Source organism: Delphinus delphis, chromosome 8 (genome assembly GCF_949987515.2).
Source record: "Delphinus delphis chromosome 8, mDelDel1.2, whole genome shotgun sequence".
NCBI lineage: Eukaryota > Metazoa > Chordata > Mammalia > Artiodactyla > Delphinidae > Delphinus > Delphinus delphis.
In genome coordinates this window covers 61,462,597-61,485,031 of record NC_082690.1, presented here as the reverse complement: position 1 = coordinate 61,485,031, position 22,435 = coordinate 61,462,597, and the positions used below count along the sequence as shown (strand labels likewise).

At 46.9% G+C, this 22,435-nt stretch overlaps 1 protein-coding gene across 5 annotated transcripts in view; it reads right to left on the bottom strand.

Moving 5' to 3' along the window:
* The window catches only part of STIM1 (stromal interaction molecule 1), a 192,530-nt gene continuing 170,095 nt past the window's right edge, over window positions 1-22,435 (bottom strand). The window contains exons 6-14 of one of the 5 annotated variants that reach the window (XM_060018388.2): window positions 21,254-21,431; window positions 15,527-15,704; window positions 10,509-10,676; window positions 9,896-9,996; window positions 9,382-9,617; window positions 8,087-8,179; window positions 6,190-6,259; window positions 3,981-4,017; window positions 1,501-1,679 (exon numbers count right to left, since the gene is read on the bottom strand). In XM_060018388.2, the coding sequence (XP_059874371.1) occupies window positions 1,635-1,679; window positions 3,981-4,017; window positions 6,190-6,259; window positions 8,087-8,179; window positions 9,382-9,617; window positions 9,896-9,996; window positions 10,509-10,676; window positions 15,527-15,704; window positions 21,254-21,431 (1,106 nt within the window). In that variant the 3' untranslated portion in view covers window positions 1,501-1,634. Of the gene's footprint in view, window positions 1,680-3,980; window positions 4,018-5,859; window positions 6,260-8,086; window positions 8,180-9,381; window positions 9,618-9,895; window positions 9,997-10,508; window positions 10,677-15,526; window positions 15,705-21,253; window positions 21,432-22,435 lie in introns of all 5 variants that reach the window. The other 4 variants (XM_060018386.2, XM_060018389.2, XM_060018385.2 and 1 more) reach the window with 4 other exon arrangements.

The window sequence follows — 22,435 nt, the reverse complement described above, 5'->3', positions numbered from 1 at the left end:
GGGTGGGAAGGGCGGGGGAGTGGTCACACAGCCACCTTGACCTACACCATCTTCCTTAGCCACCCCCTTCCCTAAACCGGCTGTGTCCTTCTTGAGCCTCTGGCCCAGGATATGCAGTAACATGAAAATGGGGTCTCACAGGGCAAGTATGCAGTGCAGGCACTTGGGAAATTCAGGAGATTTCATTTTTCAACTTTAAACTGTCTTTTGGTTCAAATGTGACAACATCCTGCCCAGCAGCTCCAAGGCCCCATTAGAGCCCTGTATCATAGCTGAGGCTCCCACGGCCATGGGAGCCCACTGTCCTGAGCCTCAGGAGTAATGAGGCTTGGGGAGCATTTGGGCAGCGCCTCTTATAGACAAACCCTCCTGCAGGGTGGGGGAGCGGGGATAAGAGAGAGGCAGGTGTGAGTGAGAGAAGAGAGAAAAGGTGACTGCTTTGTAGCCCACACCTCTGGCTTCCACTCATCCTCCAACTAGGAGAAGTCTCTTCCGATCTATCCCCTAGCCTAGCCTCTCTTCAGAACTCTAGTGGCTTGTCCTCTGGGAGTTGGTTTCGCTCCCCCATGGACCCCTGGAGGCCTCAGTGAGCTCCAGGCCGAGGTTCCCTCTGGCCCACCACACTCCCAGAGAGCAAACTGCAAATATTAGGTCCTAGGCCCCAGTCTGGGGCAAACAGAACCATGGTCGGTGAGGTGGAAGAGATCTGAGGCACAGGTGTCAGAAGTTACTGCCCCTCTCTTCCCCCCTAGCCTCTAGGGGAAGTTGGGGAGTGGCGGGGGGGGGGGGGAGTCCAAAAGCAGGAGACAGAGAGAAACAAGAAACCAAACCTCAAAACTGGGACAGCAGAGACAGAAGCTGGACCCCAGAGGTGGACTGAGAGCTGAGGGGGCAGCAACTAAGACATGCACTGAAGTGGAGAGGGAGTGACAGCAGCAGCCCATGGTTGGGAGGGAGGCAGGGCAGGCAGGCCATGGTGGTCAGTTAATAAATAATGTTGAAGGACCCAAGGATACGGGGGGCAAGTATGTACAGTGCCCAGGCCCCAGGGCCAGCCCCTCCCATGCCCCATGCTGGGGGCCAGGTATGTTGGAAGGGAGGGAAGGGGAGGCAGAAGAGCAGGTGAGGACAAGCTGTCCCACAACTGCCACCCTCATCCTGCCTACTTCTTAAGAGGCTTCTTAAAGATTTTGAGGGGAAACTTCTTCCGGCCTGGGCTGGAGTCTGTCTCCTCACCAATGGAGCCATTATCCTCCTCAGCCACAGCCTTCTTGCCAGCCAGGTGGGGAATACGTGTATTTCGGCTAGACTGCAGGGCTCTGCTGTCCCCAGCTGGAGACGGCGTGTCTGGGTCTGGGGAACTGGGGCTGTGAGAACGGGAAGAATCCAAATGTGGAGAACCACTAGGTGGGGCTGGGGAGCTCAGCTCCATCAGGCTGTGGGCCTTGTCCAGCCCGTGGTTCAGTGCCAGCAGTGCCTTCTTGGCCAGGGCAGGGCTGTCAGGCAGTTTCTCCACCAGAGAGGCGGGATGGACCCCCTCAATCAGCCGGTGGCTGCCGTTAGAAGTCATGGCACTGAGAGCCTCATCTGCAGCACGGACCATCTGAGGAGGCTTGAGGACCAGACGCTGGCGGTCACTCATGTGGAGGGAGGACTCCGAATCGGAATGGGTCAAATCCCTGTAAGAGAGGTCAGAGAGGAAGAAAGGGACGCATAGAGGATGGGGGGGCAGGGGGGAATTTGAAGAGGAGACAGGGGCCAAGAGAGAAGACAAGGGCACAGTAGGAAAATGGGGATGGAGGGAGGGGCAGGAGAGATAAAATAGGGTGAACAGCAGGTGGGAAAGAGGGAAGAATGAGAAACAGAGGGAAGTTGAGCAGGCCATAAGCACGAGATAAGAGAGAAGGAAGGAATAGGGAATAAGGATAGATTGGAGAAGAGATAAGGAGAAAAGAGTAAAATTGGGGAGGAAGAAAAGCAAAAGGAGAAGCAGGTAGAAATAAGGAGGACCAAGGGGAGAGAAGAAAAGAAAGAGGCAAAAGTGATGGAGAGAGAAGAGACAGACAAGAATCAAAAACAAATGTCATTATACCATTATCTTTCTGGCAAAGGGCTTTCTAAGGCCTGCGCCCCACCCCTGATGAATGGCCAGGCCCTAAACCGGTGCAACCATTGGCTTCAATGCCACAGGCATCCTCCTCAATAAAATCTCTGCTTCCATAGCTGGCTAGATTTCTTACAACTGCACCCTAAGCTAACCCAGAACCCGTATATTTCTCTGAGTCACCATTTTCCATGCCTCCCTCCCCCATTTACTCCTGTCACCCCTGGGACACATCCAGTCTGGGCCAGGCCCCAAGGAACAGGGCACATGCAATAAGTGAGCCTGACCCAGCCTGGGGAGAGAAAGGTAAGAACAGCCTTGCAAACAATCCCTCACCCACCCCAAAAGGCCAAGATGCTGCCTCTTCCAACCCTCTGTCAGGATTCAAAGGAGGTCACAGAGAAGTGTTTCAGCATTCAAACCAAAGCTGGCTGACAGCAGGAAGGCTGGGGTCTTTTTCAGAGCTCTGCAGACGGGGAGAATGTAGGGAGGCATAGAAAGACAGGACATTGGCCTTTAAGGAGCAGTGGTTCAGAAAAGCTGCACGCTGGAAGTCCTAAGGTCTAATTCAATTTCCATCTCTGCCTGAGGCTTGCTGTATGACCTTGGACAAGTCATCTAACCTTGCTGGTCCTCAATTTTGGCCAAATGAAGATAACACCAATTCAATTATCTTGCAAGACTGTTTGGAGGCCCAAATATGTTGGCAAAGCACTTGAAAATGTAGAAAGTATTGTGGGAATGAAGATGATGAGGCCAGTCAAGCAGGAAGACCCTTCCGTGGGCCAGTCACAAGAGGTTTCTTTGCAAGGCTGAGCTACGGGGACACGGCACTGCACACTGGACGTGCACACACAGAGGCAGTCCAGGATAGTCGAGACCCTTTAAGGGGCTGGCTGTTCCTAAGAAGACCACGAACTAATTCTGGACGCCACACCTCCTGCCTCTATAGACAAGAGGGTAGATATGGGAGTCCCCTTCCAATCCCGTAACCCTCCTTCTCCTTTCCCAGAGGCCTGAGAACCCATGGCAGAGGCAGAGGAGAGGGCTAAGGGAAATGTTTAAACATCCAAGTCAGGAAACCAAAGGGAAAGGGTCATGAGTGGGAGAGGAGAGCACAGCAGGACCCGGAAAGAAGGAGGCTGTGGGTGGAAAAATTAGGGAGGGCACCAGGCTCCAAAAACAGGCAAAAGCAGGAGGTTGACTAATAGTTATTACAGGTTTAATTCTCAGCAGGAAACAATTAACTTAAGCAGCCACGCTGTGGGCCAGTACCTTGCTGAAGACAGGGGATAGCAGAGAACAATCCCAGCTCCAACTCCCATTCCAAATACTGTTTCAGCCACGTACTCTAGTGTTTATGAACGGTCTCATATTTGCTTTCATATTTCAGATGGTGTCCTTGCTTCTATCTAAATGTGTCCTTGTTTCTCTAAGTCCCAAGATGACCCTCTCCGTATCCTGCCTTTTCCACACAGGTGTGAACCACTGAGCATGGTGCCAAGGAAATTCTGGGGGGCAGCCACACCGGGAAGAGGGGCCCTCTAGGCTGAGGAGGTGAGGATCCTAGGAGCCCACCTTTCTAATACCAAGGAAGGACGAGAGGTCAAGAGGTTGGGGTCTACCCAGACTCACTCCCCCTGGCCCACTGCCCCATTTGGTCATGATTCCCATCCCTCTGTGCCTCCATCATCAACGAAAGCTGAGGCTTCCAAAGCAAGAAAAGAACCTGGGAGGAAGCCTGGGTGGATATAGGAGGGGAAAGGCCCATTGAGGCAAGCTCACCTTCCCTCCCTGAGTCTTTGAGACAATTCAGGTCAGGGGTGTCCCTCCCCAAAGGTTGGGCTGCCTTGGGCTCCCACCCCAAGCTACTAACCTTACTAGAGAGCCTGTTTGCCTTTAGAGACGATCCTCTGATGCATGGTGCAAAAGAAAATTCAGTAGTGAACAGGCCAGGCAGAGGCACGTACTTCCCCACCCTCCCTCCCCACTGCCCTCAGCCTGGGCCTTGGAGCGTGAGATCCACAGCATCCTCTAGTGCCCCCAACCCACTTCAGTCCTCTCCATCTGTACTGGGAAGGGCAGTCTCCCTGCCTAGGCTTTTGGATGAAGATGAGGGTGAGGATGAAGATGAGTAGCTCTGCTTCTAGTAAAGGCTGTCCTTTTGTGAAAGAGAAAGGAACAGCCTTCAAGGATAATTATCCAGAGGTTCGAGGGGTAGAGCTAGAGAGATTGGCATCCAGGGTGAGGCAGGACCAAAAGGAAGCAACAGGGTAAGGCGGCTGCAACCCAGAGACCAGGATTGAGCCATGGCCACAGCTTCAGAGATGAGAGGTCCTTCCAGAGGAGAGGGACTTCCTGAGGGTCCTCTAAGCTTGTTCAGGTGAGGTCAAGGCTACTATATCTGACCCTAGCCTATCACCTTGAGCTATAGCAGGGAAAGTCCCTGCAGCTGCCACACCAGGCTGTGGGAGAAAGCCTTTCACCAGTTCTGATACAGTTCACTTACTGAGACCTTGTGAAAGGACAAAAATATCCGACAGAGTGTCCTGGAATGGAAAGCCAAGTCCTAGTCTGTGTTCTGCTCCTAATTAGCTTTGGGACCTGGGGAAAATTACTTAACCTTTCAGAACCTTAACTTCCTTCTCAGACGTGAGTGTTTTTAATGCCGGCCCGACCTATAAACCTCGCTTGTCCAAAACCCCTAAATCTGTTTCCCCCCCTTCTGAAGAGTAATTCCATGAAGGGTACTACATCCATTCGGTCACCCAAGCTAGAAACCTGGGCATCATCCTACACTCCTTCCTCTCCTCCACCCCTCAAAGCCAGTTACCAAATTAATCCTCTTGTTTCTATACCAAGACCTTGTTACCTCCCCTGATGGCCTACTGCAATGACTTCCAAATTCCTGTAGTCTCCCCATTGTTTCCTTTATACAGGCCACTAAAATGTTATTTCTAAAGTGCAAATATGACCAATTCACTTTCTTCTAAAAACCCCTTTGCAGTTCTCCGTCTCCTAAAGGGTAATGGCCAAAGCCCGTGTCCTTTCAGAACCCCTCATCATTCTAGCCTCATCTGCTACCCCTTCCCACCAACACATAGCCAATGTTCTAACCACACGTAGATCAGGTTCTCTTGAAACTCTATGCCTGTGCATGTGTTTCCTCTGCCTAGAATACACTTTCTCCTTTGCCTGCACACAGGGTGCCAGCACAAATGTCATCTCTCTTGTGAAGCATTCCACCCGGGTTCACACTGTTAGCCATTCCTTCTTCAACACCCCCTTAGCACTTATCAAACTGTTCCAGAATCATTTATGTACCTCTCCCAGACCAGACTGCAATTCTTGATGGCTGGGATTGTATCTTATCATCTACGAATCCCCATGCCCAGCAGAGCCTGGCAGAGTAGGTATCAATAAATGTTCGTTGAGGGTGTGAAGGAAGTGAGGACTCCATTGAGATAACAGATGTGAAAGTTTAGGCCAAGGTGCTATAGGACCGTGAGGCAGCGGGGTTGTTACTCATGTTTAGAGTCAGCAAACCCCAAACAGAGAAGGGAAGAAAGCCTTAGGGAGTTAGGCTGACCTTAAGGAGGATTCGCAGGCTGGGAAAGGATAGGACAAGGAGAAGTGCCCCACCGCACACACACACCCCGCAGCTGACCAAGCAGCAGCCAGCAGGCAAAGGCCGAGGTAAAGGCAGCAGAGGGGCAAGGAAGGGAGAAAGGAAAGAGAAGAGAGACAGCTGGTACCCCAAGGTCTCTGAATGCCAAGGCATCACAGCGGTGCTGTCAGAAGGGGGTGGGTCAGGGTAGGGCTCCATCTGGAGGAAATAGGAAGTGCTGTGGTGGTAATAAACAGGGTGGATGTGGACGGTGGTGATGGAGGTGGTGGTGGTGGTGATGGTGCTGGAGGTGGTGGCAGTGGTGGTGGTGGTAGAGGAGCAGGAAGAAGAAGCAGAGGCAGATGGAGCGCTGGTCCCGAGGCCTTCAGAACTGAAAGACTGTCCAGATGAAAGGCTGCGCATTCGCCGCAGAGAGACCCGGCTTGTCAAGAAGCGGCCAGCCTCGCCCTCTACCAACCTCTGAGATCCCAGGCCATGCTGTGGTTCCGTCAGGCGCTGCCGGACGCTGCTGCTCTGCAGGCTGGGGGCTGCAAGGAGAGTGAAGAAAGTGTGAGGAAGGGCCAGCCTACTTTGGGCTGGTGGCAAGCAGGTTTGCCCATGGAGAAATGCTTACTGGAGACCACTCTGGGCCTTCAGTGGCCAATCTGGAGAATGGGGCGCCTCCTCCCCGAAACCTCCCACCAGGGGTCCTAAAAGGAAGGGGAAGTTGAAGATGAGGTACCCAGGTCAGTTTTAATGGCAATTCCAATGGAAGCAGACCTAGGGCCAACATTACTATGAAGGGAGACGGTAAGGCAGTTAGTGGGAGGGCACAGGCAGGACGGGGTAGGATAGGGGTTTGGGACAAGGTCCGGGAGGGCACTAAGAACCAGCCTTTTTAGAAAGCCAAACTCAGGAAATAATTCACAACTCAGACAAGGATTTATACACAGACATGCTCATCACATCATTATTAACAATTGTATGAAAGTAAACATAAAGGTGGAACGACAGGAAGATGATAACACATCCAACTGCTGGAAGGTTACACAGCTATTAAACATGATGCTTATGGGAATTCCCTGGCGGTCCAGTGGTTAGGACTCAGCGCTTTCACTGCCAGGCCCTGGGTTCGATCCCTGGTTGGGGAACTAAGATTCTGCAAGCCGCATTGCGCAGCCAAAAAAAAAAAAAAAAAAAAGCTGCTCCTGAGAAGATTTTTAAAACATAGAAAAATGTCTATTAAAATGCTCAGGAAAAACAAAAGGCTACCAAATTTCATGTAAAAGGAATACCTTGAGCTATAGAATAAAAAAGACAGGAATTTGAAACAAGGCCTTTCTGTTTCTAGCTGTGACCTTGAGTAACTTACTTCCCTATTTTAATTCCTAATTTACAAAATCCTTCAGGGTTGTCCTGAGGCTTCAAGATAATATTTTTAAAGTACCTGACACAGTTCATGGCACTCAATAAATGGTAGTGGTTATCATTATCTTGACCACATAAAAAATTATTTAAAAATTCACAGACAAAAGACTGAAAGAGAAGGTACTCAATATGATGGGATTACAGGTACCTTTTTATGCCCACATTTACTCTTTTTACTATCCAAATTTCTTCTAATAAGCATGTACCCAACGAAGAACCAGCTCTTGGATCAATGCTGCAGATCAGGCTCTTGGAAGATGAGGGCCACCATGCCCAGAGAAGGGGAGTGTGGTACCAGATAACTTAGAGATGTGCTAGAACATCCCTCTTGGGCTCACTCCCAGCTCCAGTTGAAAACAGAATTCACACCTTTGTTTTTTTCTCCTCTACCCTGATATATGGGCCTCCCTGCCTTCTCCCTAAAGATGGGAGAAAGGACACGGTTACATGGATGGCAGAAGCCTTGGAAGGGCCACCAGGAAGAGAACACAGTTCCATGGTGATGGAGAGCTAGGGAGCCAGGGCTTCTATGGCTGGTGGCTTTCGAGACATGAAAGGGAGGCTTAAGGGGAAGAGGAGGCGTGGAATAGGGACGGGGAAAGAGAGACAGAAGGGGAACACAGAAGGAGAAAAGAGGAAGAGGATCTTTCCTTCCCTCTTTCATCTCAGCCCAGCTAGATGAAGGGCCGCCAGGACATCTGTCTAGCTGGGCTGAAAGGAGAAGCCTAAGCCTCCCATCACCATGGCTGTTCTCTCTCAAGCACTCAGCTGAGCAGGCTGATTCTTCTCACCTCCGAACCCTTCCCTGAAGTTAGTAGGGACCGTGGTGAGGGAATAGCAGAGCAGGCAGGGGAGGGATGCAGGCAGGAGAAGGGGCCCGTGGGATAGGAGTGTTGGTTTAGCCCCAAAAGTTGGAAAAACAAAAGCCCCAAAGGGGCTCCTCAAACCCGGGTATTTCCAGAGGGACTGATCATCCGAGCCGGCGGATGCTGAGCAGAGAGAGCGGTCACTGAACCTACGCCCCATCAGCCAGGCAGCATCTAGGGTCCAACAGCCAGGCCAAAAGGAGAAGAGAATCTGATTTACAGAGGGCTTCGCCCTGCCCCTCAGTGGGATAAGGGAAGGGCCAGGGGGCAAGGGGTGGGTGGCTCAGAGCTAATGAAGGTCCCTCCCAACCCGGAGAACATGGGAGCCTTTAGATCAATACATCAAGATCAAGCTCTACCTGCTAGGGATCCTAACCTTGCTGGGCCTCTGACTAAAGCCCTGCCAAGTTAACAGCCCAGGGAAAGAAGAGGCTTGCCCAGAGGCAGACTATCGCTGAAGAAACTTACAAATAAATCCTGTCTGGAGCTGGAATCCAGCCTGATTAAAGAATCTGACTTTCTGAAAGTGAGCCCCTAACCCAGCCCAGCTTTCTGCCATCCCCTCTGCACTCATGGGATATGGGCCCAGCACAAGAGCTTTTCCATAAAAGTCTATCCTATTTATCTAAAATAGCCTCTGATCCAGAGAAAAATTCAACAGGGTCAGTAAGGGGTATGTCCCTTCCTTCACTTAAGAATTCCCACAGAGTGCTGTCTCCTTCAATTCTGCTCTACTCAGCTCTTACCACTCGCAGGGGAGAAAAGGAAGAGGGAAGACCCAGGACAGAGGGTGGGGATGGCCGAGAGTTCAGGTGGAAAGACAGACATGCTTGTGCAGGAGATCCCTCCTGGACAAGAATGTCTTTCTGGCTTGGAGGATTTAGGGCTCTTTTACCGTAAGGGACTATAGCTTCCTGGGGCCTCACACGAAAAAACAAAAAGAAAGAGACATCATTCCATTCAACTACTTTAGCAGTTAAAAGTAAGGAATATAAAATTAAAACCAATTAAAGCAATAAGTAGTCAAAATGAATGCCATTTTTATATTATGAACCACTAAAGGAGATTATTTTTATAAAGATAGATAGGAGCGGGGGGAAAGGAGAATAAAGAGATTAAAAAAAACACAAAGAGTGAAGGGAGACACACTTAACACAACAGACCCATAGGGTAAACAGAATATATAGCAAAGGGAAAACCACCAAAAGGACAATTATAAAGGGGTATCTTGATGCGGATTATGCTTTACTAACCAAGGTCATGAGTTAAACCATCTTGGTTTCTGCCCCATATGTTGCTTAAGCACAGCAGAGGCCAACTTCTCAATCTGCACATCAAAGGCTCCTTCCCTCCTCCCCAGCCAAGAGGTCACCTACACTGCATGGACAAGGGTGACACAATCTCCTCGTCCATGTCGTCCACATCGTCAGTCATGATGAAGTGGGCAGGGTTGGGGCGCGTACTACCCATCCAGCTGGGATCTATGTTGAGGGCAGCCACCAGGGAGTGGACACCAGGGTTATTGACAATCTGGAAGCCACAGAGGATCTCAATCTGTTGCCAGCGGTGCAGGCGTTCCCGCAGTGCTGCCGTCACCTCGCTCAGAGCTTGCCTGAAGAGGGATGAAAGGAAATGGCAGGCATGGGTGTGAGCCCCAACAGAAGTGAGGCTGCTTCTCAGAGGAGCAAGTTGGGGGGATATGTGTAAATAAGAAACACAATTAAATCATAAACTTAAGAGCAAGGTGGGAAATAGCCAAGGGCTGCGGCACGAGACCAGAGCTGTACCTCTACCAGTGAAGAAGCAGAGTTAGGGCTGGAGGCCCTGGACGACCTCCGACTCTGAGGATGGGATGGACATCGCCAGAGCTGGGCAACAGGGGCTACTTACTTAGCTGTTAAGATTTTGTGATCCACATCATCCAGGGAAGAGCTGTGGGCCACGTGGAAGGTGCCAAAGAGTGTGTTTCTCTTCTTTTTTATCTTCTCAGCCTGCAAAGATGAGGCCCTCAGCTTAAAAAGAGCAGGGATAGAGGCTAGAGAAATGAGAAATGCTATTCTGTGACTGGTTCCCCTTCCTCCTAGCACAGCTTAGGCTGCACAAGAAGAAGGAAGACAAGAAGGGAAAGGAAAACAGAAGGCAACAGGAGAGAAAAGCATAGGGGAAGAAAGAAAATAGAGGCAGTGAGACAAGCAAAGGGATCCTGGCCCCAGGAGGATTCTGTCCCCATGTCAGTCTGGGGCCAGCAGAGACTTCCCTCTACCTGCCTCCACTTGCTTCATCTTTCCCAAAAGGCAGGTGGGAGTAGCCCCACACCCTCATTCCCTCCTCCAGAAGCCTGAAGACATTATTAGAAACTGTATTATCAGGAAAAGAAACAAAACCCAACACCAGGATGTCTCTGTGTCCAACAGGAGGGATATAGAGAGGCAGAGAGGAGGAAGAAAGGCAGGTGAAAGGAGGGTGGGGGGAGAGAAGAGGGCAGCAGGAAGGCAGGTCTCACCCCCTCCTTGGCCACCAGCAGCTGCTTCTCGGCATTTTGCTTCTTGATGTTGTAGTACTGTACCTCCACCTCGTGTGTCAGCTGCAGCCACTTCTGAAGGGCCTCTGGAGCATACCATGAGCTATGTGATTCCAGCTCCTTCTCTGCTTTCCTCAAGGCCTCCCGGACCTGTGTAGCCAAGAGGATGTGAGTCCTTACTACTACCAAGACCCTCTCCAATGCCTCTGTATGATACTTCAGAGTTCTTTTCTTCTGTCTCACCTAAGCTTCACAACTCTCCCAAGAGGGAGAAGGGGCAAGGATTATTCTCTGTATTTTACATACAAGAAACCAAGCTTGGAGAAGGAAAGTAACCTCCTCAAGGTCACACAGTCAGTAGTGTCAACCAGAACTCAGATGGAGATTGATTTATTTATTTATTTATTTTTGCTGCCAGAGTAGAGCAATCTATTCTCACATACTGGTTGCCTCTCCTCATCATATAGCCAATCTCAGCAATCTTCCCTGCTCTCATAAGGTACAGGCTATCTCAATAAATCCTCTTCTTTCTGACAGTTGGGTCTGTTCCTGGACCCAAGACATCACAATGTGGCAGGAAAAGCATTTGGTTGGGAGTCTGGAAATATGATCTGGTCCCTGGTCTGTCACTCAACTGGCTGTGTGACCATGTGTTTCCTAAAGCAGACCTCAATCAGTGTAAGGCTTTCTCCCATGCAAATCCAAACTGTAAGCGAAGGGGTGATCTCAGGAGAGCGTGAGCTCCCCGTCATGAGAGGTATGTAAAGAGCTCATGTCTGAAAAACCTTCAAAATGATTGCTGATCCAGAAGGGGATTGGCCTGAATACTCTCCAAAGTCTCCTCCAGCCCAGAGACTTTATCAGTGATTCTCCCATTGAGATGGGTGGGTAGGCTGTAATAGGCACTCTCTACAAGGCAAGAAAACAACAAGCAAGCTTATACCTAACATGGGCACTGCCAACAGAGGTCAAGATATGGAAGGACCAATGTGTAAGCAGAAACCTCCTCACTGACTTCTCAGCAAGGAGCATAAAATGAAGCAGATGGTCACAAAGCACTTAAGCATGAATCTGAGAGTATATACAGAATCCATTATATTCACTGAATTCCTTCTATCTCACCCAGCCTACCAGTATAAATGATCCCCAACTCCCCCATCTGAACACTGACTTTTAGCTGGTCAGAATCCCAGAGAAAAGAGATTGAGAGCAGTCTCATGCCCAACTTCAGCCACTGGGGAAGTATCCCATAGCAGGCCTGAGGTCCTCCCCTGAACCTAATATAGACCGGGAGGGCCTTAGCTAAGGACAGAACACCTTCATTCCTCTGAAAGCCAATGACAAGATGAAGCATCAATTGGTTTTTGCTCCTTGAAAAGGAAACTATAAAATGGCCCACTCCTGGCTTTATAGATTTAAAATGAGGAACAGATACCTTAGAGGCTGATACACCGAGTCTGGAAGTGTAAGATCAAGTTCTACATTAAAAGCAGTTTGATGTAGCTGCAAAACTTTGAAGCTATGAGGAGCAAGAGGACAAAGCGCTAACTTAAAAACCTCCAAGGAGGGCTTCCCTGGTGGCACAGTGGTTGAGAGTCCGCCTGCCGATGCAGGGGACAGGGGTTCGTGCCCTGGTCCGGGAAGATCCCACATGCCGTGGAGCGGCTGGTCCCGTGAGCCATGGCCGCTGAGCCTGCGCGTCTGGAGCCTGTGCTCCGCAACGGGAGAGGCCACAACAGTGAGAGGCCCGCGTACCACAAAAAAAAAAAACCTCCAAGGGGCAGAAATGAATCTCTCATAGCCTTTCAGGGCTGAGGAGAAAGAAATCCACCAGATCTGAATAACAAGTCAGGAAGGGGCATACCTGAGAAACTGGGACAAATGAGCCTTAGACCAAGTCTTATTAAACTACAACCCAGTTCCAACATATGTCAGTCTCTCATTGGCTTGAGGCAATCAGAGCCTCACCCAACATACCTAACAGAACCCTATATCTGATGGAAGATTAAAAATCACCTGCAGCCTCTATTATTTTTTATGCACACTGTCCAGCATTTAATAAAAATAAATTACTAGACATGAGAAGAGGCAGGAAAATATAAGCAATAATCAAGAGAAAAAATAAGCAGTCCCACAAATGATCCAGATGTTAAGAGTTACCAGTCAAGGACTTTAAAACAACTATGATTGAAATGTTAAAGAAAATATGGGAAAAGATGGACAGGAAACATGAAAACATGGAGACTCTGGACAGGGAATGAGAACCTATAAAAGAGTATTCTAGAAAATGCCCTATGAAAGGGCATTCTAGAAAAATACATTATCCGAGAGTAGGATTCCACTGGATGGGCTAAATAGCACAATTCTCGGCAGAACACAGGATTAGGGAACTCAAAGACAGATCAATATAAAACAACCAAACCAAAGCACAGAGAGAAATAAAGAACAGAACTAAGCATAATACACACTACAGAGAACGTGTATTCTGCAGTTGTTGGGTAAAATGCTCTATATACACCAATGAGGTGAAATTGATTAACCACGTTTAAATTTTTTATATCCTTACTGATATTTTTGGCTGCTTATTACTGAGAGATAGATGCTCAAATCTCTAACTTTGATTATGAATTTGTCCTTTTAGTTTTCTTAACTTTTGCTTTACATATGTATTTTAACTATATTATTAGGTGTACCAAATTAAAGGTTGTTATATATTACTGTTTAATTCACACATATCATAAGTGAAATGTCCATTTTTGTCTCTAGTAACACTTCTTTCTCTAAAGTCTACTTTGTCTGATATTAATATAGCTACAGCTGCTTTATTTTGCTTAGTGTTTATCCTAGTGTTCTCATCCTTTTACTTTTAACCATCTTGTATCCTTATTTCTAAAGCTTGCCTCTTGTAAACAGCATATAGTTGGGTTTTGTTTTTTATCCAGTCTGACACTTTGCCTTTCAATCGTTTTGTGTAGTCTGTTTACATCAACCAAGTCTCAGCACATTTGAAAGGACTAAAACCCTATGGCACACACTGTGTGACCACAGCAAAATTAAACTGGAAATCAATGAGAAAGATAAATAGGAAAGTGCCCAAGTGTTTGAAAATTAGGCAACACACTTCTAAATAACCACAGGCCAAATAAGAAATCACAATGGAAATTAGAAAATATTTTGAAGTGAATGATAATGAAAATATGAAATATCAAAACTTAGTAAATGCAGCTAAAGCAGTGCTGAGATGGGAATTTATAGCTCTAAATGCATGTGTTAGAAAAGATTAAAGGTTTAAAATCTATAACCTATTCTTCCATCTCAAGCAGCTAGAAAAATAAGAACAAGTTAAAAAAAAATTTAAGTGCAAGACTTCTACACTGAAAACTACAAAACATTGTTGAGAGAAATTTTTAGAGACCTAAATAGGTGACAGGATAACCAGTGCTCATGAATTAGAATAATTATTTGGTTAAAGTGTCAGTTTTCCCCCACATTAATCTATAGATTCAATGTAAAAACAAATAACAATCCCAGCAGAGCACACTGTAACGGAATGACAAGCCAACATGGAAATGCAAAGAACCTAGAATAGCCAAGGCCATCTGGCAGGAGGACAAAACTGGAGAACCTAACACTGCCAGATATCAAGACTTGTTGTAAGACAATGTGGGATAAGGATAGACATATAGACCACAGAACAGCGTATCTACCGGGGAAAAAATCTTGATCTCCTATCTCATCTTATACATAAAAATTAGTTTGAAATAAGCCATATCCCTAAATGTGAAAAGTAAAACAATAAAGCTTCTAGAGGAAAATATCTTGGAGTTAGGAAAAGATTTAGGCCACAAAAAACATCAACCATTAAAAAAAAAAAAGATTGAGTAATTGGTCTTCATTAAAGTCAAGAACGTCTGTTCATTAAAAGACAATATTAAAAGAGCAAAAAAGCAAGCCACAGTCTGGGAGAAAATATTTGCAATATGTATGTATATATATAGACATGAAGACTTACATCCAGAATATATTTTAAAACTCTTACAAATCAATTAAGAAAAAATACAACCCAATTTTTTAAATTAGAAGAGATTCCCAAATAAAATGGTCAATAAACGTATGGAAAGGTATTCAATATTATTGGTCAATAGGAAAATAAAAATTAAAATCACCATGAGATACCATTACATCCATATCAGAATGTATAAAATGAAAATGCCTAAAAATACCAAGGTTGTAGCTCAACTAGAACTCGCACACTATTGCTGGTGGCAGTATAGATTGGTACAACCATTTTGGAAAATAGTCAATTTCTGATAAAGTTAAATATATAAATGACCTACTGCATATCCAACAGAAATAAGTGATGCCCACCAAGGAGGTTCATAAACAATGTTATTGATAAACTGTAAAAAAAAAAAAAAAATCTGCAAACAACCCAAAAGTCTATCAACAGGAGAATGGATAAATAATTTACAGTATATTCATACAATGGATTAACACTCAGCAATGGAAATAAATCAGTTATCACTACATGAAACATGGATGACTCTCACAGACACAATGTTGAGTGAAAGAAACGAAACACAAAAGAATACATACTGTATAATGCTATTTAGATGACGTTCAAAAAGCACGTGAAACTAATCTGGTTTAGAGATTAAGACTGTAGTTACCTTTTGGGTGGAATACTGACAGGGAGAAAGGGGAGGCAAAAGCGAGCCTTCTGAGTGCTTAAGAGAGTCTGTATCTTGATCTGGATGGTGGTTACACAAGTACATGCATATGTAAAAGTGTGCCAGCTGTATACTTAGGATTTGTATACTTTATGTAAATACCTCAATTAAAAAGGAACAAAATAACTGTTACCACCTGCTATTCACTGTTCTTTGACAACTGCAGTGACCATTTTTTGCAACTTTCCCACTACTCTTAGCCAGACCTTTGGCCCCTGCCCTTTTACCCCACCCCCTCGGGGTGTCCAAGAATTCGCAGATTTCCCCTACCTGCTCCAACTCCTCCTCAGCATATTTTTGGCGGCTCCGTTCATTCTCAGTACCCTCCCGCAGCTCCTTCAGCCGCTGGGCTTCCTGCTTGGCAAGGCTGATCTCATCACGCAGCTTCTTCTCCAGGTGTACCTTCTCCACTTCCACTGTGCGGTGCTCCTCCTGAGCTTTGTGCAGCCTGGGGGGCGATGCGGGGAGCTGGAGAAGGCCAGGCAAGTGGGCGCCAGCCAACACGCCACGAGGCATGGCATCCAAGAGGAAAATGAGGGCTCCAGCACTCTGAACATATTCTCCCTACTCTGCTGCCTGCCTGGCTCTGAGGTAGCTCAGGGCCAACAGAAACCACGGTCACTACCATAATTCTTATGTGGGCCATCATTCTGCTGCCAGTAATAAAGGCTGTGAAGCTAGGTTCCTGGGTACCTGAATCCTTCCTTCTAAGGTGTCTCACATACTCAGATCGTAACAACTACTAATTTACAAGGTATTTCACATTTGTTCTCCCTGCAGATAATGATATATTGTATCATTATAAGCCTGGGACAGATACGGACATGAAGGCTTAGAGACAGGAATTAACTGCATGTAGAACTGAGACCAGAATTCCAATCTGTATGTCTTCAAATCCCACAGTTACTACCCTTATACCAAGGCATCTGGAAGGTGCAATAAATGTAGAACACCCTGCAAGCTAGACCAAAGACCCAGAGAAAGCCTGATGGTGAGATGTGACAGAGGTGGTGGTAGTGGGGGGGATTTAAGGAAGATGAGAGAGGAACTATTGAGCTGTACCTCTTGGACTCCTGAGTACCTGTTCCCAGAAGCACCGAAAAATGAAATTCATGCCAAAGGGGCTGGACAGGATTTGGGAGAGCCCCTGCTGCCCCCAGCCCTGAGTTCCCTTCCTAAGTATCTTCCATGGTGGGTAAGATCTCTAGGGCATCAGTTATAATGAAAATATGCTCTTGTACCCACCCACACATTCCCTCTGTTTACTGACAAAACCTTTCATCCATCCAACCAAGCTTCCTTCCTTCCTCCCTTCTTTCCGCCACATATCTATGTTCATTCATTCATCCATCCATTCATTCACCAAGTACTTTAAGGCATCTACTAAATGCCAAGCCCTGTGCTGAGCCCTAGATATATTGAAATGAGTGAGAAAACTGTCTCTGCTGCTGAGGTACTCATAATCTAGTCCAATATAAACAAGTAAACAGATAGGTGCACACAGTGTGATAAGTTCTATGATAGAGAGATATACAAGGTGTTGGGTAGGCCCCAGGGATGGGGTGATCAACTCTGCCTGAAAGGAGTCAGGGAAGGTGAGGCCTGGGACTAGACCCAGAAGAAAGAGTAACAGTTGGCTAGTCCCTCTGGAAGAGGGAAAGGACTTAGCCACTGTCAGGTCTTCCGATCTTAGCAGGAACCACCAAGTTACCGGGGAAGCAGGATAAGAGGGGGAAAGGATGAGGAAGAAGACAAGTGATATATGGCTTTAGACTTGAGGTACGGAAGAGGAAGGATAGGCTACAGAACAAGTAGGGCCCACAGAGAAGAGCACTGACCACTGAGTTAATTAAGAAGGTGAAACAGAAGAGGCAGAAACAGAACTCAGCCTCTAAATAATCCCAAGTCCAGATGTGTCAGTGACTGAAGCCTCAAAAGATGTGGTGACAAGTAAGGAGGGAAGAGGGAAAATGTCTAGGCTGCAAGCTTCCTGCTGACAAACTGCAGCCTTCTATCTACTTTGCTCCTGGAGTGAAAGGCAGTTGAACCTCCTTAAGGTATACAGCAGGTGGCGCTACATGCACAGCTAAAAACAAATCAGAGGTGCCATTTCCAGCCCCATCCCCTTCCCCTTGCTGAATGTCCTCCTTTATTGTATTCTTCCATGACCCCACTGCTTGAAATTACACCACTAGGGATTCGATTCTTCACTGACATATTATCCTCTCCGGAAGCAGCCTCTTCTGAAAAGCCTGTGATATGCCTGTCTTCTCCACACAATAGGGAGCTCCTTTTAAAGTAGAATCAAAACTGACCCACTTTCATAACCCTAACAGGATCTAATAGAGATGAAGATCAATAAATACCACTGGGTACAGAAATGAGAAAATAAATATACAATCAAGCCTTGTCTCACTACATCTCCTCCACAGAAGACTAAGCGTCCTGAAGGCAGCAATCAGTTACCATTACAAGCAAGAAAATCAGGCAGCCTGACTGCAAGCCCTGGCTCTAAGCAGCTGTATGACTATGGACAAGTCTGTTCCCTGGACTAGGCCTGTTTCTTCCTTTGTAAATGGGAATCAAAATTCCTGCCTGCCTCAAAGAATTATCTTGAAACCCAATGAAATCCTAACTGGAATGCACATGTAGCATTACATTTACTCACCCAAAATATCAGGAACTCTGTAAAAAAGCTCTTTGGTGGCTGACAGTGTAGGCCTGCCAAAGTGAGGAGGGACAAGGAGGCACATGGGCTCTGGACACTGTCAGAGGAGGATATGTGTGTGCACAGGTGCAAGCCTGTCTTTGGGGAGTGTGTGCATTTGTTTCTCCAAGTGCCGCAGTGGTCATTTAGCTCTGGAGGCCGTGCGGAGCAGGGAGGGCTGGGAGCTTAGTTTTATCCCCAAACTTGGAATGTCTCCTGCCTAGATTCTTTGCCTTTGGAATGAAAACAGTACATGTTTTTCAGACAAATGAAGAACGGGGACTGCCCACATAGCAGCATTTAGCCCCTGTTTGGAAAAGGGCCCAGGAACAAGGGGGTCCAGCAAAGTAGCCAGGAATCGGCTCAAAGATAAAACTCCTCTTGCCTCCTAAAAGTCCAGCCCATGGAAATGAATCTGCTAAGCCTGCCTTTATTGAGGCAGCGCCCTGTGGGTGTCGAAATTCCTAGCTTACTACTTACTGACACTCACCCTCTCTGAGGCTTCATTTCTTCAACTTGAAAATTGGGATAACAATACCTACCTAACAGGGTTGTGGTGATTAAAAACAATAATACATTTAAGTACTTAACAATACCTAGCTCTTAAGAAATCCTTTCCCCATCCCTCCAAAGAAAATTATATCTATCATTTTAAAATAACAGAAAAGAGCCAGACTTCTTCATTCCTTTTTACATGGATTCCTGCAAAGACTTCCCAACTGGAGCCCCTAGGCTGTTGGAATAATTTTCTAAAAGACAGTCCTGAAGTAGGCTTCTCCTTTTCTCAAAACCAAAACAAAGCAAAAAAGCCAAATACCTACATTGACTCTCTATTGCCTTTTGCATCCTGCTAAATTTCTCCATGTGAGTCTGTAGGTGCCAGGGATCTGGCCTCACTCTATACATTCAACCAGAACTACCAGGTTACATCTTTCCTACTCGTCTTTCAAGGCCACCTCCTCAGACTCCACATCCACTCATCTCCTACCTCTGTGCCCTTCCAGTCCTTGAAGCTCTCGTCCCATAAGCTGGCACTGAGTCACTGCTCCTTCTTAAGTGTGAGCTTTGTGGCCCCAGGAGCAGTGACTTCCTTACAATTCCCTGCACAGACCTGATTCCTAGACTTCAGGAAGTGTTGGGTTGGCCAAAAAGTTCGTTTGGTTTTTCTCTGTAAGATGGTTCCAGTAGCGCTTAGTTGTCTTTAACTTCATTAGAAACAATTTTGTTAGATTGTATTGTGACAGCTGTCATATCAGCATGCATTTAAAAAAAAACTTATCAAAATTGGTGAATTTTGGGGGCTTCTCTGGTGGCGCAGTGGTTGAGAGTCCGCCTGCCGATGCAGGGGACACGGGTTCGTGCCCCGGTCCGGGAAGATCCCACATGCCGCGGAGCGGCTGGGCCCGTGAGCCATGGCCGCTGAGCCTGCGCGTCCGGAGCCTGTGCTCTGCAACAGGAGAGGCCGCAACAGTGAGAGGCCCGTGTACCGCAAAAAAAAAAAAAAACTGGTGAATTTTTGTGTAGCCATTTTAATATTGAAGATGGAAGAAAAAAACAACATTTTTCAGCTTATTAGGCTTTATTATTTCAAGAAAGATAAAAACACAAATGAAACACAGAAAAAGACTTGTGCAGTGTATGGAGAAGGTGCTGTGACTGATTGAACATGTCAAAAGTGGTTTACGAAGTTTCGTGCTTGCTGGATGATGCTCCACGGTCAGGTAGGCCAGTTGAAGTTGATAGCAATAAAATCAAGACATTAGTTGAGAATAATCAACATTACACCACGCGGGAGATAGCCAACATACTCAAAATATCCACATCAAATGTAGGAAATCATTTGCACCAGCTTGGTTATGTGAATCGCTTTGATGTTTGCGTTTCACATAAGTTAAGCAAAAAAACCTTCTTGACCATATTTCCACATGCGGTTCTCTACTTAAGTGTAACGAAAATGTTCTGTGTGTAAAACAAATTGTGACGGGCGATGAAAAGCGGATACTGTACAATAATGTGGAAGGGAAGAGATCGTGGGGGAAGTGAAATGAACCACCACCAACCACACCAAAGAACGGTCTTCATCCAAAGAAGGTGATGTTGTGTATATGGTAGGATTGGAAGGGAGTCCTCTATTACGAGCTTTTTCCGGAAAACCGAACGATTAATTCCAACAAGTATTGCTCCCAATTAGACCAAATGAAAGCAGCACTCGACGAAAAGCGTCTAGAATTATTCAACAGAAAATGCATAATCTTTGATTGGGATGACGCAAGACCGCATGTTTCTTTGATGACCAGGCAAAAACTGTTACAGCTTGGCTGGGAAGTTCTGATTCACCCGCCGTATTCACCAGATATTGCACCTTCGGATTTCCATTTATTTCGGTCTTTACAAAATTCTCTTAATGGAAAAAATTTCAATTCCCTGAAAGACTGTAAAAGGCACCTGGAACGGTTCTTTGCTCAAAAAGATAAAAAGTTTTGGGGAGATGGAACTACGAAGCTGTCTGAAAAATGGCAGAAGGTAGTGGAACAAAACGGTGAATACACTGTTCAATAAAGTTCTTGGTGAAAATGAAAAATGTGTCTTTTATTTTTACTTTAAAAACAGAAGGAAACTTTTGGCCAACCCAATACTTAGGTTGGCTGACTGACTGGCACCTTCTCTTCACAGCTAGATCTTCTACAATAGTTTCTAAGCCATGTTTTATTTAAACAGAATACCAGACTATCAGAGCTAGAAGGCCCTGGTATTCTCCTAGTTCAATGCCTTTACATTACTGATGAGGAAATAAGTCCTAGAAAGGAAAGGGATTTACCCAAAGTCATACAACAAGTGAGTCTCATGAGATTTAGATGCTGTACAAGAAAGCATGAAAGGTATTAGGAAGACAGATTTGTGAGGTTTCTTTGGGAAACAGTGAAGAACAGTTAATTATGTCTACTTCTATGGGAAGGGAAGCAGTCCAGAGGTGGGACGGAGGATAGAATGACCCCTAACTAGTCATCCAACCAGGGAAGCTCAAGACCTCTGACAGCTCCACACTTCTCCCTCTGAAGCTCCGAGGGAGAAAAGAGAGAAATAAGCTTCTGCCCTGGGGAGGAATACTTGCCTGTGCGAATGGAATGGCAGGAACCTAGGCTCTGATGCAGGTTTGGAAGGATGACACAGCCTGGGCCTCTACGTCGTCGGCAGGGTCTCAGGAGCCAGACGGCCCACAGCGCAGGTGGAAACTGGAGGCTCCCAAGAGATGGCAGCACCAGGGCCGTGGGGAAGGGGCAGGGCCTTACCTTTCCTGAAGGTCATGCAGACTCTGCTCAGCTCGGTGTAAGCCCTCCAGATCCTTCATCATCTTCTTCATGTGCTCCTTGGAGTAACGGTTCTGGATATAAGCAAACCAGCAGCCGCCCACACCAATAACGATAGACACCACAAGCATGAAGTCCTTGAGGTGATTATGGCGGGTCACTGCCAGAGAAGAAGGGCACAGTGAGTCGGGGTGCCCACTACACACTTAGCCCTGCAGACTCTGCTGCATCCCCTCCTCCACAAAGCCTTCCCGCTCAGGAGGAAGTCGTTTCTCTTCTTAGACACACACTGGCCACACTCTGTGCCATTTTCTCTGCTAAGTCAAGGCCTAGTTTGGAAAGGATGAGAGGCCTTAGAGCAATACAGGAAGCTTACTGGATCATACTCTCCTAATACACAGTGAAGAGAACTAGTGCCTTCTCAATACATCCCAGCCATTCTGGGCTGCGATGAGCCCATGTGCCCAGATGCAGTGGCTTTTACCCTACAGGGTAAGCAAGGCTACAGTGCTACACTAGGTAGAAGGGGATGGCTGGTAAGGGTACCTAGCAATGTCACTGGAGCCTGAGGACTGGCTGTGGGGCTGAGATTATTGCAGGAGCTGGGTCTCCTGGACTACGAGGCTATTCTAGGTACAAGGTACAAAGAACAGAGCAGGTAAAGGTCTGCAAGTCTCATCTACAGAGAGCATTTCTAGGCTGCGGCTCAGCCCAGAGACCAGGTAGAACAGGAGTAGCATCAAGAGATTGGTACACATTAAGACATGACATGTGCCAGGAAGAGAGAATACCTCCAGGGAAGGCCTGGCAGCAATCTGGTGAGGTGCGAGGGCCCTGGCCGCCAGCTGGGGTTCAAAGCAATGCTCAGTCTCCAGAGCAAAACCAAAAAGCTAGACAAGGAATAACATCAGAAGATAAGAGTAAAAACCACGTCCCAAGAACTGAGCCCGCCAGAAGAGGGGCAGTCCTGGAGCCTGAGATTGGTCCCGGTGTGCCAGACCTGGGCTCTCGGCCACAGCACAGAAGACTGAAAGAGACACCAGGAGGGAAAGAGGCTGCTCCTGTAGGCCCTGCCTGCATTGTACTCCACTTGAGATAGAGCAGCTATGGCTCAGAGGGGCCCCAGACGAGGGAAAAGAGGTAATGACGTCCTGTGCACAGTGC